At 36.4% G+C, this 17,096-nt stretch overlaps 1 protein-coding gene across 13 annotated transcripts in view; it reads right to left on the bottom strand.

The window, feature by feature from the left end:
- LOC113919824 (phospholipid-transporting ATPase IB-like) overlaps positions 1-17,096 on the bottom strand; it is a 237,857-nt gene that overhangs the window by 51,280 nt on the left and 169,481 nt on the right. For 12 of the 13 annotated variants that reach the window (XM_027589591.2, XM_027589588.2, XM_027589592.2 and 9 more), the window contains one exon: positions 5,447-5,525. The exons of the other annotated variant lie outside the window; for it this stretch is intronic. In XM_027589591.2, coding sequence (XP_027445392.1) covers positions 5,447-5,525 — 79 coding nt within the window. The remainder of the gene's footprint in view (positions 1-5,446; positions 5,526-17,096) is intronic. 13 annotated transcript variants of the gene reach the window in all.

Raw genomic sequence — 17,096 nt, 5'->3', positions numbered from 1 at the left:
GTAGTTTTCTTTTTTTGTAGTGTGTTTTTCTGGTTTTGGTATCAGGGCAATACTGACTTCATAGAATGAATTTGGAAGTTTTATTCCTCTATTTTTTTGGACTATTTTGAGAAATAGGTATTAACTCTTCTTTAAATATTGGGTACAAAAATAGGTATTAGGGCTCCTGGGTGGCTCAGTTGGTTAAACGACTGCCTTCGGCTCAGGTCATGATCCTGGGGTCCTGGGATCGAGTCCCACATTGGACTCCCTGCTCAGCAGGTAGCCTGCTTCTCTCTCTGCCTCTGCCTGCCACTCCCCCTGCTTGTGTTCTCTCTCTCTGTCAAATAAAGAAATAAAATCTTTTAAAAAAATAGGTATTAACTCTTCTTTATTGGGTACAATTCTCTTGTGAAGCTGTCTGGTCCTGGACTTTTTTTTTGTTGAGAGATTTTTGATTATTGATTTAATTTCTTTACAAGTAATTGGTCTGTTTAAATTTTCTATTTCTTCTAGATTCAGTTTGGAAGACTGTATATTTCTAGGACTTTATCCATTTATTCTAGGTTGTCCAATTTGTTGGTATATTTCATAATCTCACATTTTTGTATTTGTGTGGTGGTGGTGGTATTTCTCCATTTTGGACATTGAGTGCTCTCATATTTTTTCTTAAAGAGTGGCTAAAGGTTTATCCATTTTGTTTATCTTTTCAAAGAACCAGCTCTTGATTTCATTGATTTTGTCTATATTTTTACTTTCTTAATGGTGTCTTCTGATGCACGTTTGTTTTGTTTTGTTTTAAGTCCCATTTACTTATTTTTGTGTTGTTTGTGTTGTGGTGTCATACATCTAAGCATCTTCATCTAACCAAAGTAAAAAATGTTTATCCCTATACATTCTTCTAAGATATATTTATACTTTTAGCTCTTACATTTAGTTCTATAATCTATTTTGAGTTTACTTTTGTGTTTTGTCTGGTACACATCCAGATTTATTCTTTTGTAAATGAATATCCACTTATCTCAGAACAATTTTTCAAAAAGACTATTCTTTCCCACCCTCCATTGAATTGCACTGGTGTACTTGCTAAATATCACTTAATAAATACGAGGGTTTATTTCTCAATTTTATTCATTGGGAGATATATATATATATATATATATATATATAATATACCCACATTTATACCAATATTGCATTGTCTTGATTATTGCAGCTTTGGAGTAAGTTTTGAAATCAAGAAGTGTGAGTTCTACAACTTTGTTTTTCTTTTTAAAGGTTGTTTAGCTATTCTGAGTCACTTATGTTTTCATACAAATTTTAGAATCAGCTTGTTCCTTTCTAAAAAGTCAGCTGGAACTTTGAAAAGAATTTAATTGGGCCTCTAGATTGATTTGAGAAGTATTGCCAGCTTATCATTATCACATCATCCAATCCACAAACATGGGCTATCTTTACATTCATTTAAGCCTTCTTTCGTCTTCCAACAATGTTTTGCAATTTTCAAAGTATACATTTTGCACTTTTGTTAAATTTATTTCTAAGTATTTTCTTCATTTTTCTTCAGTAGTTAATATAATTGTTTTCTTAATGTCATTTTCTGTCTTATTTCTGTTGTATAGAAATAAAATGGATTTTAAGGGCACCTGGGTGGCTCAGTTGGTTGGGCGACTGCCTTCAGCTCAGGTCATGATCCTGGAGTCCCGGGATCGAGTCCCACATCGGGCTCCCTGCTCAGCAGGGAGTCTGCTTCTCCCTCTGACCTTCCTCCCTCTCCTGCTCTCTCTCTACCATTCTCTCTCTCAATAAATAAATAAAAATCTTAAAAAAAAAGAAATAAAATGGATTTTTGTATATTAATCTTGTACCCTGAAACCTTAATTTATTACTTCTAATAGTATTTTAATTTTAGCATTTTATATATATAACATATAATTTCAGCATTTTATATATATATATATATATATATATATATATATATATCATGTCATATGCAAATAGAGATCATTTTACTTTTACTTTTCTAATCTGGATGATTTTTATTGCATTTTCATGCCCAACTGCACTGTCTAAAATTTCCAGTACAATAGTGAATAGGAATGTTGGAAATGATATTTTTGTCCTGTTCCTGATTTTAGGGGAAAGCATTCAGTCTTTCACCACTAAGCAAAATGTTAACTGTGTTTTTTGTAGATTTTTTTTAATCAGTTGAGGAAGATCCATTCTATTCCTATGGTGTTGACTGCTTTTATCCTGAAGATGTGTTGGCTTTTGTCAAATGCTTTTTCTGAATTTATAGAGATGATCATGTAGTTTCTATCCTTTACTGTTATGATGTATTACATTATTTTTGGATGTTAAGCCAATTTTGCATTCTTGGCATAATGCCATCTGGTGTTTATATATAACCTTATATATATTTCTAGTTTTGGTATATTGATATTTTGATGAAGATTTTTGCCAAGGCTCTTTGTGGACTGGTTTACTTATTTTTAATCTGAAGAACTTCCTTTTAATATTTCCTGAAAAGTTTGTATTATAGTAAGAAATCCTCTCATTTTTCTGTTTATATGGAAATGCCTTTATTTTGCCTTCATTTTTGAAAGATTATTTTGCTGGGCTTAAGTTTCTTTGTTGACAGGTATTTTTTTCTCTAAGCACTTTGAATTTGTCATCCCACTGCCTTCTGGCCTCCATTTTTTGTGTGTGTAATGAGAAGTCATCTGAAAATCTTTTTGGAGCTCCTTTGTACCTGAGTCATTTTTCTTTTGCTGCTTTCAATATTATCCCATTGTTTCTGGCTTTCAACATTTTTGCTACAATGTGTCTGGATATAGATCTCTTTGCAATTATCTCATTTAAAGTTCACTGAGCCCCCTTGGATGTACACATTAATGTTGTTAAGCTAATTTGAAGCTCTTTAGCTACCATTTCCATGAATATTTTTTCTATTTCATTCTTTTTCTGCTCTTGTTCTTATACTCCCATATGCCTAGATTGGTGTGTTTAAAGGCTTCTCACATTTTTTGAGTCTGTGTTCATGTTTCTTCATTCTACTTTCTCTCTGGTCTTCAAACTGAATACTTTCTATTAATGTAAGATCAGGTTTCATAATTTCTTCTTCCAGTTCAAATCTACCATTGAGTCACTCTAATGAATTTTTTTAATTAAAATTTTCAACCCCAGAATTTTCATTTGGTTATTAAATTTCTCTCTCTTAATTGGCAATCTTTGATGTGCCTCCATGCCTTCATACCTTTATGCATTTCTTTTGGCTCTTTGAACATGTTTATATTGGCTAATTTGAACTCTTTGTTAAATCTGACATGTAGAGCCTCTCACAGGTAGTTTCTGTTACCTGCTTCTTGGTGTGTGGCTCATGCAGTCCTGTCTCTTTGTGTGTCTTGTACTTTTTGGTTGTTGTTGAAAACTGGAAATTTTACACAATATATTATAGCTACTCTGGATACTAATCCCCCCCTCCCTTTAAGGCATATATTTGCTTTGATGCTTGTTTATTTGTTTTGTGATTCGGCTGGCTATTTTAGTGAAGTCTGTTTCCCCAGGGCTAAACCTTGGTACTGCACCTTGGAAGGTGCAGTGCTGGGCAAGCAAAGCCCCCTTGGTGTTATCTGGTCTGTCCTGACTGTTTTTTGCTGATTTCTCCATTAAGCTATCTGACTCATTTGGCATTACACCAGTTGTTAAGGTCCACTAATTACCCAGGGGTTAGTCTATGGTTTTTGAGAGTGTTCTGGGGCATAAATTGTACATCAGGCTGAGACAATTAAATTCAGGCTTGGATAATTTTGACACAAGTCTTTGAGGTTTGTTCCCACCTCAGGAGAGCTATTTTTATGTCTCTGTCTCTGTTTCATTCTAGTAAATTAGTAGGCCTATGATTTAGCTTATCGGTCTCAACGAGGAAGAGTTGGTATTTTTGAGAACATCCCTAGACTTGAACTCTCCCCCTAGTCTGTTTCAAATAGTCACTTCCTTTGGGAAGAGTTTTGGAGCTCTCTCTTCTTATGTACTACCTCTCACCATAGGCAAAATCTTACTGCCACTACTCTTGGTGATAGTGAAGTTGTAGTCACTGGTCTTCTTGGCTTGCCTTCCCAACAATCTCTTAGAGATTCTCTGCCTTACAAGCAAGCTGTGGTGAAAGTGATCAGGAACCCAATATTCTTAGCCTGTAATGCCTGTGGTAGAGATTCTGTCCCATGGATATAAGTTGATTGGCAAAGGGGAGTTCTAACCTCCTGGACACACTCATCAGGAATTTTGCCTCTTTACCTCAGATTTGGGGGTATGAGAAATGCTGGTAGCCTGCCCCTCCTGTGAGATATGGTAACCCTGATTGATAATTGAGAAGACTAGTAGTCCTACACCCTTACCACATCTGCCTGCAGTGGAGTTTCCATCAAGCAGGTTGTGAGTAAGAGAGAGAAGGAGTAGGTCATGGCTACAATGCCACAGGCTTTTGACATTCTTACTGAGTTGCAGTAGATTCGCTTGAATAAATGTTTCTTCATTTGTCTTTAGGACAATATCCAGAGTTGTGCTTTTGTAGTTTTGACCAGTTTGGCTTATTTGGGTGGAGAGCAGATCCAAAGAGCCCCACACACTTCCATACCAAAAGGAACTTTTTGTAAGCTTGTGATTTGCTGTATTTGTCATCATTTGAAAGTTTTGCCCGTTTTCTTTACAAGGAAGGGCTTTAGCTATATTAATGGCAGATCCATTCTTTTAAATACCAACAAACACAAACACATGCAACTCAAATTCAATGTTTAAAAAAATATGTCCACAATAAAGGACATATCGCTAGTAATACCCAATGAAAATTAAATCTGATTAAAGAAAAATAATTACACTTTATACCTTAATTTGTGGCTGTGAACCCATTATACAGCAATAGCATACTTCAGAAGTATGTCTCCTACATTTAGATGTGTTAGACCCAGATCAGTCTGTAGAAAAACTTCACACATAATGTTTGTTTTTTTTAATTGTACATCAGGAAAAGGAGACTTGGTCTAATAATAAAGTATACTGAACTTGTGTAATAGTCTAAATTGAAGTGTTAAGTTTGGGAAGTGAAACAAGAAATAGACATAAATTTCAAACTTACAGAAGGTATCTATAATTCATTAGAACTGTTGTGTTTTCCATCAAACCTTCTGACTCAAATATTTATTACAAATTAAGAACAAAAGCACTAATTTTCAATTTATATATGTCAAAGACAACGAAAATGTGTTCTAAAGATTAACCGTTAAATCTCAACCAAATTGTAATATTACATATAGGTAAATATTTTTAAATTCCTTTTTTTTTTTTTTTTTTGCCTTGAGTTCTTTCTGTGGAGACAAACACATAAACACACACACACAAACACAGAAATATTGGCCCCAGTGAGAAAAACATGCTCTTTGTTGAATATATGAAACAATGAAGCCATTACCATGCTCCAGCATTTTCATGGGCATCCAGAAGAGAATGAAGGAATGGATCAAAGCATTTAAACATTGAAACCAAAACACCTAGAAGAAAGCAAGGCAAGAAAGTTATGATAGTACATTGTTCTAAACCTAAAAACGTGACATTATGAAATATGCTTGTAGTTTGAAACAGTTATAAAGCCAAAATGTTTTCCTAGAGATGGAAAAATTCCATTTCTTCTACTTCTAAAAGAAATGACTGTGAAAGTATGGGATATTATTTGAAAAGAAAACTCATTAAATATAAATGTGTAGAACTCAAATATAGAATATTTGTTATAAAAAATTATAAAGACCAAAATTATCCAATGAAAAAGAACCAGAAGCAATTTTTAAAAGAAATAAAAATATTTTCAATACTTAGGTTGTAGTATTTTAAATATAATTTCATACCTTATTTCATATGATAAACTCTGCATCTTTACATCTCCACCCAGACTCTAGTCAAAATAAATTTTAATAAACCACATACAATTTTCTTAGAGGAAATCTTAATAATATAAAATCCCTAGGGTCAAAAAAAGGTACACCTTGGGGTTAGGAGATGGTTGAACAACAAAAACAAATCTTTGTTCTTTTGGTTCTAAATATATCAGTTATTTTTATGCTTGCCAGGAAGACTTACAGATAAAGGACTAGAGAAGAAAAAAATGTGGAAAAAGCATATTTTGTCCTGTGACCTAAATTTCTTGGAGTAAAGCTGTTTTTAGGAAAGAATGTAAGAAACTGGTTTAAAAACGCAGCTAATGCCAAATTGGAAAACCTCAAGACTCATGGAACACTGGGTAGAATACATAGAAGTTTTTGTCTTGGTACTGGAGAAAAATTATCCTTGGACTTAGCACAACTCCTGTTCTTCCTAATATTAAGATGAAGATCCATGAGGATTAAATTGTTTCCAGTTAACTTGCTTGTTTTCCAGAACAAAATTCAAGAACAGTCATGGTAATACAAAGTAAAAAGCTTTTAAGCACAGCAAAGGAAGCCATCAACAAAACATAAAAGCAACCTACTGAATGGGAGAAGATATTTGCAAATGATACATCCAATAAGGAGTAAATATCCAAAATACATTTAAAAACTTCTACAACTCAACACCAAAAAAATAATCTGATTAGAAATGGGAAGACATACAAATGGCCAACTAACACAAGAAAAGATGCTCAATATCACTAATCATCATGGAAATGCAAATCAAAATCACAATATCGTTTTATATCTATCAGAATGGCTAAAATCATAAACACACACACACAAAAACAAGTGTAGAAGAGGATATGAAGAAAAAGGAAACTTGTGCACTGTTGGTGGCAATGCAAAGTGGTGCAGCCACTGTAGAAAACAGTATGGAGGTTTCTCAAAAAATTAAGCATAGAAATACCGTATAATCTAATAATTCCACTACTGGGTATTTACCCAAAGAAAACAAAAACACTAATTCAAACAGATATATTCACCCCTATGTTTACTGCAGCATTATTTACAACAGCTAAGACATGGAAGCAATCCAACTGTCCATCCATAGAAGAATGGATAAAAAAGGTGTGTGTGTGTGTATACACACACACACACACACACACACACACAATGAAATATTACTCAGCTATAAACAAAAGTATGTGATCCACCATTGACAACAATATGGATGGACTGAGAGGGTATCATGCTAAGTGAAATAGGTCAGGCAGAGAATGACAAATACCATATGATTTCACTTATATGTGGAATCTAAAAAATAGATGAACAAAAAGCAGAAACAGACCCATCAATACGGAGAACACACTGAAGTTTTCCAGAGGGGTGGGGGGTAGGGGGATGGGCAAAGTGGGTGAAGGGGTATGAGAGATACAGGCTTCCAGTTGTGGAATGAATAAGTCATGGGGATAAAAGGTACAGCATAGGGAATATAGTCAATGGTATTGTAATAGTGTTGTATGGTGACTAATGGTAGCTACACTTGTGAGCATAGCATAATGTATAGATTTGTTGAATCACTATGTTTTACACTTGAAATAATGTAGCATTGTGTGTCAACTACTTCACTAAAAATTTTTTAAAAGTAAATGTAAAGAAAAAATATTCATAGTTATAAAAATATCCATCACCTAGGTAAATTTCATGATATTGGACATCCAATCCAGAATTACCAGGCATGCAAAAACAGAAAAATACTACCCAAAATAAGGAAGTAAATAAATCAATTAAATCCAACCCACAACCAACATAAATGTTAGAATTTGCAGATAAGGATGTTGAAAAGTATAACTCTATTCTTTATGTTCAAATGGTAAGTAGGTAAATAGAAGATATAAAAAATTTCCAAATAGAAATTCTATGGATTAAAAGCTACAATTTTTGAGATAATAAATTTACTAGATGGCAGTAATGCAGATTCAACACTGCAGAAGGAAAAATTAATGACATAGATATGCAGAATTAAATTGAAGACAAAATAATTTCTAAAAATACCCAAAATTTAACAGAGAAGAAAATGTATGAAACAAAAATATAGATTCATTGAGGTTTTGGATAACTTCAAGTGATCTAATATATGTATAATTGGAAGCAACAGAAGGAGGGGAGGTCGACCAGAAAAATTTGAAAAAACAATGGCTAAAAATTTTCTATATTTGATGTAGACTATAAACCAGGAAACTTTTCTTGTAAGGGACAAAATGGAAAATATTTTATATTCTTTGGGGTCCACGTTGATCTCCATTGCAACTATTCAATTCTGCTCTTGTAACTTTAAGGTAATCACAGGGAATTTTTAAGTGAATGGGCATGGCTACTTCCCAATAAAAGTTTATAAAAGCAGGCAGAGGACTAGATTTGGCCTATAGACCATAGTTTGCTGATCTTCTTACTATCAACCTACAGATCCAAGAAGCTCAAAGTACCCCAAGCACAAGAACCATGAAGAAATGAGACATCACAATCAAATTGCTCAAATTTGGTAATAAAGAAAAAGATCTTCAAAGCAGCCAGATGAAAAAAGACATATTAAAGTCATAAAGACGAAGATAACAGTAATTCTACATTAAAACAAGGCAAGTAAGAAGATAATGGAAATTGCTGAAATAAACTATCAACCTAAAATTTTATGCCAAGCAAAAATAACTTTCAAAAGTAAAGGTAAAATGGGTGGCGGAGCAAGATGGCGGAGGAGTAGGAGACCTGGATTTCGTCTGGTCTCAGAAATTCAGTTGAATAGGGGTCAAACCATTCTGAACACCTACGAACTCAACAGGAGATCAAAGAGGAGAGTAGCAACAACTCTCTGAACAGAGAAGCGACCACTCACTGGAAGGTAGGACGTGCGGAGAAGTGAATCCGAGGCGATATTCGGGAGGATAGACGGCGGGGGAGGGGGCCTCCGTCGGCCACTACCAGCAAGTGATAGAGCCACGGAGCACAAAATCAGAACTTTTAGAAGTCGGCTCCGCTGAGGGACGTCACTCCAGTGGCTAAGCGGGGGGGTGGAAACCTCGCGGTACAGTGTGGACTCAGGACCCTCAGGGTCACAGAAAGACGGGGGGTGCCTGAGTGCAGCAGAGCTCCCAGGTATCGGAGCGGGGAAGCCGGCTGCAGAGACGGAGCCGAGGCGCGGGCTTGCAGCTCGGGGTTGCCATAAACTGTGATCCCCGGCCCACTTGGGCCATTGCGCCTCCAGCAGGGACCCAACAAGCAGCAGAGCGGGGAGACTCCCCTCCCTCCCCCAGGAGGAGCAGCGCAGGAGTGCACCGCAGGGATCTGCTGGGTTTGGAGACTCCACACGGGGTCGGGTGCCAGAGATAGAAATGCTCGGTCACAGACTGGGTGAGCGCGGAGTATGGCCGGAGACCGAGGAGACGGGAGTGATTGACTGCTTTTCTCTGGGGCGCACTGAGGAGTGGGGCCCTGAGTTCTCAGCTCCTCTGGGCAGAGAGTGGGAGGCCACCATTTTCACCCTGGTCCTCCAAAGCTGTACCGAGAGCTTGCAGGGAACAAAATCTCCTGAGAGCAAACCCAAGCAGCTTGCTTAGCCCAGACCGAAAAGGGCAGGGCAATTCCGCCTCCAGCAAAGACATTTGGGAACCACAGCAACAGACCCCTCCCCCAGAAAATCAGCACGAACAGCCAGCAAGCCAAGACCAAGTTTACCCATCAAGGAGAACGGGAGAACTCCAGCGCTAGGGGAATACTGCACATAGAATTCATGGCTTTTTTACCATGATTCATTAGTTTTTCAAAGTTAATTTTTTAACTGTTATTTTTTTTAACTTTTCTTTTTCCCTTTTTCAACCAACATCTTATCAATCCCTTTTTTAAAAAATTTTTTTTATTTTTCATTTTTAGAGTCATATTTTATCCCTTCATAGTAGTTACCCTTATTTTTGGCATATATATATAAGTTGTTCTCTCTTTAAAATTTTGATATACAGTTTCTTCTAACAGATCAAAATATACCCTAAATCACTAGTGTATGGCTTTGTTCTAGTCTCCTGCCTGATCACAGTCTCTCCCATTTTTTCTTTTTTTTAAATCTTCTTTCTTCTTTCAACTTCTTATCAATTCCGTTTATAAAACCTTTTATAAGTTTCATCTTTACAGTCATCTTCTATCCCTTTATTGTATCAACCCTTATTTTGTACATATATAAGTCTTTCTTCCTTTAAAATCTTAGGAGGCGCTTTCTTCTAACAGACCAAAATACACCCAAAATCTAGTGTGTGGCACTGATCTATGCACTAGCCTGATCATATTTGATCATATTCTGTTTTTTTGTTTTGTTCTGTTTTTGTTTTTATCTTTTTCTTTTTTTTCTTTCTTTTTCCTTTCTTTCCCTTTCTTTTCCCCTGGTTTCAGGTCTTTTCTGATTTGTATAGAGTATATTTGCTGGGGACATTGTTAACCTGTTAGCATTTTGTTCTCTCATTTATCTGTTCTCCTCTGGACAAAATGACAAGACGAAAAAGATCACCTCAGCAAAAAGAACAAGAGGTAGTACCGTCTGCCAGGGACCTACTCAATACTGACATTAGTACGATATCGGACCTAGAGTTCAGAATCATGACTTTAAGATACTAGCTGGGCTTGAAAAAAGCGTGGAAATTATTAGAGAAACCTTTCTGGAGAAATAAAAGAACTAGAATCTAACCAAGACGAAATCAAAAAGGCTATTAGGTGCAATCAAAAATGGGGGCACTAACTGCTAGGATAAATGAGGCAGAAGAGAGAATCAGTGATATAGAAGACCAAATGATGGAAAATAAAGAGGCTGAGAAAAAGAGAGAGAAACAACTACAGGATCACGAGGGCAGAATTCGAGAGATAAGTGATACGATAAGACGAAACAACATTAGAATAATTGGGATCCCAGAAGAAGAAGAGAGAGGGGGGCAGAAGGAATATTGGAGCAAATTATAGCAGAGAACTACCCTAATTTGGGGAAGGAAACAGGCATCAAAATCCAGGAGGCACAGAGAACCCCTCTCAAAATCAATAAAAAGAGGTCAACATCCTGACATCTAATAGTAAAACTTACGAGTCTCAGAGACAAAGAGAAAATCCTGAAAGCAGCTCGGGAGAAGAGATATGTAACCTACAATGGTAGAAACATTAGATTGGCAACAGACCTATCCACAGAGACCTGGCAGGCCAGAAAGGACTGGCATGATATCTTTAGAGCACTAAATGAGAAAAATATGCAGCCAAGAATACTATATCCAGCAAGGCTGTCATTGAAAATAGAAGGAGAGGTAAAAAGCTTCCAGGACAAACAAAAACTAAAGGAATTTGCAAACACAAAACCAGCCCTAAAAGAAATATTGAAAGGGGTCCTCTAAGTAAAGAGAGAGCCTAAAAGCAGCATAGATCAGAAAGGAACACAGACAATATATAGTCACAGTCACCTTACAGGCAATACAATGGCACTAAATTCATACCTTTCAATAGTTACCCTGAATGTAAATGGCTAAATGCCCCAATCAAAAGACACAGGCTATCAAATTGGATTAAAAAACAAGACCCATCCATATGCTGTCTGCAAGAGACTCATTTTAGACCCAAAGACACCCCCAGATTGAAAGTGAGGGGATGGAAAACCATTTACCATGCTAATGGACACCAAAAGAAAGCTGGGGTGGCAATTCTTATATCAGACAAATTAGATTTTAAAACAAAGACTGTAATAAGAGATGAAGAAGGACACTATATCTTACTTAAAGGGTCTATCCAACAAGAAGATCTAACAATAGTAAATATCTATGCCCCTAACATGGGAGCAGCCACTTTTATAAGGCAATTAATAACAAAAGCAAAGAAACACATTGACAACAATACAATAATAGTGGGGGACTTTAACACCCCCCTAACTGAAATGGACAGATCATCTAAGCCAAAGATCAACAAGGAAATAAAGACTTTAAATGAAACACTGGACCAAATGGACTTCACAGACATATTCAGAACATTCCATCCCAAAGCAATGGAATACACATTCTTCTCTAGTGCCCATGGAACATTCTCCAGAATTGATCACATCCTAGGTCAAAAATCAGGTCTCAACCGATACCAAGAGATTGGGATTATTCCTTGCATATTTTCAGACCACAGTGCTTTGAAACTAGAACTGAATCACAAGAGGAAAGTCGGAAAGAACTCAAATACATGGAGGCTAAAGAGCATCCTACTGAAGAATGAATGGGTCAACCAGGAAATTAAAGAAGAATTAAAAAAATTCATGGAAACCAATGAAAATGAAAACACAACTGTTCAAAATCTTTGGGATACAGCAAAGGCAGTCCTGAGAGGAAAGTATATAGCAATACAAGCCTTTCTCAAGAAACAAGAAAGGTCTCAAATACACAACCTAACCCTACACCTAAAGGAGCTAGAGAAAGAACAGCAAATAAAGCCTAAACCCAGCGGGAGAAGAGAAATAATAAAGATCAGAGCAGAAATCAATGAAATAGAAACCAAAAGAACAGTAAAACAGATCAGCGAAACTAGGAGCTGGTTTTTTGAAAGAATTAACAAGATTGATAAACCGCTGGCCAGACTTATCAAAAAGAGAAATGACCCAAATCAACAAAATCATGAATGAAAGAGGAGAGATCACAACCAACACCAAAGAAATACAAACAATTATAAGAACATATTATGAGCAACTCTATGCTAGCAAATTAGATAACCTGGAAGAAATGGGTGCATTCCTAGAGAGGTATCAACTACCAAAACTGAACCAGGAAGAAATAGAAAACCTGAACAGACCTATAACCACTAAGGAAATTGAAGCAGTCATCAAAAATCTCCCAACAAAAAGCCCAGGGCCAGATGGCTTCCCAGGGGAATTCTATCAAACATTTCAAGAAGAATTAATACCTATTCTCCTGAAACTGTTCCAAAAAATAGAAATGGAAGGAAAACTTCCAAACTCATTTTATGAGGCCACCATTACCTTGATCTCCAAACCAGACAAGGACCCCATCAAAAAGGAGAATTACAGACCAATATCCTTGATGAACATGGATGCAAAAATTCTCACCAAAATACTAGCCAATAGGATCCAACGGTACATTCAAAGAATTATTCACCATGATCAAGTGGGATTTATCCCTGGGCTGCAAGGTTGGTTCAACATCCGCAAATCAATCAACGTGATACAATACATTAACAAAAGAAAGAAAAAGTCATATGATCCTCTCAATAGATGCAGAAAAAGCATTTGACAAAGTACAGCATCCTTTCTTGGTCAAAACTCTTCAGAGTATAGGGATGGAGGGTACATACCTCAATATCATAAAAGCCATCTATGAAAAACCTACAGCGAATATCATTCTCAATGGGGAAAAGCGGAGAGCTTTTTCCCTAAGGTCAGGAACGCGGCAGGGATGTCCACTCTCACCACTGCTATTCAACATAGTATTAGAAGTCCTAGCCACAGCAATCAGACAACAAAAAGAAATCAAAGGCATCCAAATCAGCAAAGAAGAAGTCAAACTCTCACTCTTTGCAGATGATATGATTCTGTATGTGAAAACCCAAAAGACTCCATCCCAAAACTGCTAGAACTCATACAGGAATTCAGTAAAGTAGAAGGATATAAAATCAATGCACAGAAATCAGTGGCATTCCTATACACCAACAACAAGACAGAAGAGAGACAAATCAAGGGGTCGATCCCATTTACAATTGCACCCAAAACCATAAGATACCTAGGAATAAATTTAACCAAAGAGGCAAAGGATCTGTACTCAGAAAACTATAAAATACTCATGAAAGAAATTGAAGAAGACACAAAGAAATGGAAAAACGTTCCATGCTCATGGATTGGAAGAACAAACATTGTGAAGATGTCAATGCTACCTAGAGCAATCTACACATTCAGTGCAATCCCCATCAAAATACCATCCACTTTTTTCAAAGAAATGGAACAAATAATCCTAAAATTTGTATGGAACCGGAAGAGACCCCAAATAGCCAGAGGAATATTGAAAAAGAAAAGCAAAGCTGGCGGCATCACAATTCCGGACTTCCAGCTCTATTACAAAGCTGTCATCATCAAGACAGTATGGTACTGGCACAAAAACAGACACATAGATCAATGGAACAGAATAGAGAGCCCAGAAATGGACCTCAACTCTATGGTCAACTAATCTTCGACAAAGCAGGAAAGAATGTCCAGTGGAATAAAGACAGTCTCTTCAACAAATGGTGTTGGGAAAATTGGACAGCCACATGCAGAAGAATGAAACTGGACCATTTTCTTATACCACACACAAAAATAGACTCCAAATGGTTGAAAAACCTAAACGTGAGACTGGAGTCCATCAAAATCCTAAAGGAGAACACAGGTAGCAACCTCTTCGACCTCAGCCGCAGCAACTTCTTCCTAGAAACATCGCCAAAGGCAAGGGAAGCAAGGGCAAAAATGAACTATTGGGATTTCATCAAGATAAAAAGCTTTTGCACAGCGAAAGAAACAGTCCACAGAACCAAAAGACAACAGACAGAATGGGAGAAAATATTTGCAAATGACATATCAGATAAAGGGCTAGTATCCAAAATCTATAAAGAACTTATCAAACTCAACACCCAAAGAACAAATAATGCAATCAAGAAATGGGCAGAAGACATGAACAGACATTTTTCCAAAGAAGACATCCAAATGGCCAACAGACACATGAAAAAGTGCTCAACATCGCCCAGCATCAGGGAAATCCAAATCAAAACCTCAATGAGATATCACCTCACACCAGTCAGAATGGCTAGAATTAACAAGTCAGGAAATGACAGATGTTGGCGGGGATGTGGAGAAAGGGGAACCCTCGTACACTGTTGGTGGGAATGCAAGCTTGTACAACTACTCTGGAAAACAGTATGGTGGTTCCTCAAAAGGTTGAAAATAGAGCTACCATCTGATCTAGCAATTGCACTACTGGGTATTTACCCCAAAGGTACAAATGTAGGGATCTGAAGGGGTACGTGCACCCCAATGTTTATGGCAGCAATGTCCACAATAGCCAAACTGTGGAAAGAGCCCAGATGTCCATCAACAGATGAATGGATAAAGAAGGTGTGGTATATATACACAATGGAATATTATGCATCCATAAAAAGGAATGAGATCTTGCCATTTGCAACGACATGGATGGAACTGGAGGGTGTTATGCTGAGTGAAATAAGTCAATCAGAGAAAGACATGTATCATATGACCTCGCTGATATGAGGAATTTTTAACCTTGGGAAACAAACTGAGGGTTGCTGGAGTGGTGGAGGGTGGGAGAGATGAGGTGGCTGGGTGATAGACATTGGGGAGGGTATGTGCTATGGTGAGTGCTGTGAATTGTGCAAGACTGTTGAATCACAGATCAGTACTTCTGAAACAAATAATGCAATATATGTTAAGAAAAAAAAAGCAGGAGGGGAAGAATGAACGGGAGTAAGTCGGAGGGGGAGACGAACCATGAGAGACGATGGACTCTGAAAAACAAACAGGTTTGGGGGGATGGGTTAGCCTGGTGATGGGTATTAAATAGGGCACGTTCTGCATGGAGCACTGGGTGTTATGCACAAACAATGAATCATGGAACACTACATCAAAAACTAATGGTGTATGGTGATTAACATAACAATAAAAAATTTTTAAAAATAAAATGAAGATTTTTTTGAGATATATAAAAGCTGAAAGAGTTCATCACCAGCAGATTAGCACTACAAGAAATTTTAAAGGAAGTCCTTCAGGCAGAAAGGAAATTACAACAAATAATAATGTGAATCTACACAAAGGATAGAAGATCACTGGAAATAATAAATATATGGGTAAAGATTTAAGTGTTTCTCTTGCTGTGACACCTGGGTGGCTCAGTTGGTTGAGCGTCTGCCTTTGGCTCAGGTCATGATCCCAGGGTTCTGGGATCGAGTCCTGCATCAGGGAACCTGCTGCTCTCTCTGCCTGCCACTCCACCTGCTTGCTCAGTCTCTCTCTGACAAATAAATAAACAAAAATCTTAAAAAAAAACCCAAAAGTATTTATTTTGCTATTTAAATCACTTTTAAAAATGTTCAAACACAAATGTGAATATAGTATGGGGTGTAAAAGTAACATGTATGACAGTCCAAAAGTCAGAAGGAGAGATATGGAAGTATACCATTAAGTTTTTTATACTGTGTGTGAATTAGTATATCACTTGAAGGTCGACTATACTAACCTGAAGATGTATAAAACCTAAACAAATTCTTTAAAAAAAAAAAAAGAATTAAACCTAAGAAGCCAACAAGGAGATGAAATAGAATTCACAAAAATTATTCCAAAAGAAATCAGAACAACAGAAAACAAGGAAACAAATTTTATTAGGAAAAATGGAAAATATATAGAAAGATGGTAAGTTTACACCAAAACACATCAATAAACACATTAAATATAAATGCTTTAAACACTCAGTATAAAGACATATTTTCAGATTGGATAACAAAGCAAGACTATAAACTGCCTACAAGAAATACACTTTAAATATGAAGACACAAATAGGTTATAGGGATGGAAAAAGATACAGAAACAGTTAAAAAAGCTGAAGCGGTCATGCTAGTATCAGACAAAACAGATTTTAAAAAGGTAATTTCTTAGTGAAAAAGCGATCAATCAAGACAATGTAACAATCCTAAACATCTATACACCTAATAACAGTACTTCAAAGTATGTGAAGCAAAACTGATAGAACGTCAAAGAGAGATGAATCTATACTTTCAGTTGGGAGATTTTAGTTCCTTTCCATAATTGATAGAATAAATGGACAGAAAATAAGAATTTGACCTAATTTAATCATTCTGTACAAAGATAAAATATTTATAAGATAGACCATATTCTGAGCCATGAAGCAATATATTTAAAAGGCCCATGTTTTTTCCAGGTGTCTATATTTTTTTATCAAAGTAAAATTAACATTCAGTGTTATATTAGTTTCAGGCACACAATATAATGATTTAATAATTCTAAACATTACTCAGTGCTCATCATGATAAGTGTGCTCTTGATTCCTTTTATTTCACCCATCCTCCTATCCAGCTCTCATCTGGCAACACCAGTTTGTTCCCTGTTTTTAAGAGTCTACTTTTTTACTCTTTTTGTTG

Source organism: Zalophus californianus, chromosome 3, assembly GCF_009762305.2.
Source record: "Zalophus californianus isolate mZalCal1 chromosome 3, mZalCal1.pri.v2, whole genome shotgun sequence".
Taxonomy (NCBI): Eukaryota; Metazoa; Chordata; class Mammalia; order Carnivora; family Otariidae; genus Zalophus; species Zalophus californianus.
The sequence above is the reverse complement of the archived record's forward strand: the minus strand, read 5'-3'. Positions and strand labels throughout refer to the sequence as shown.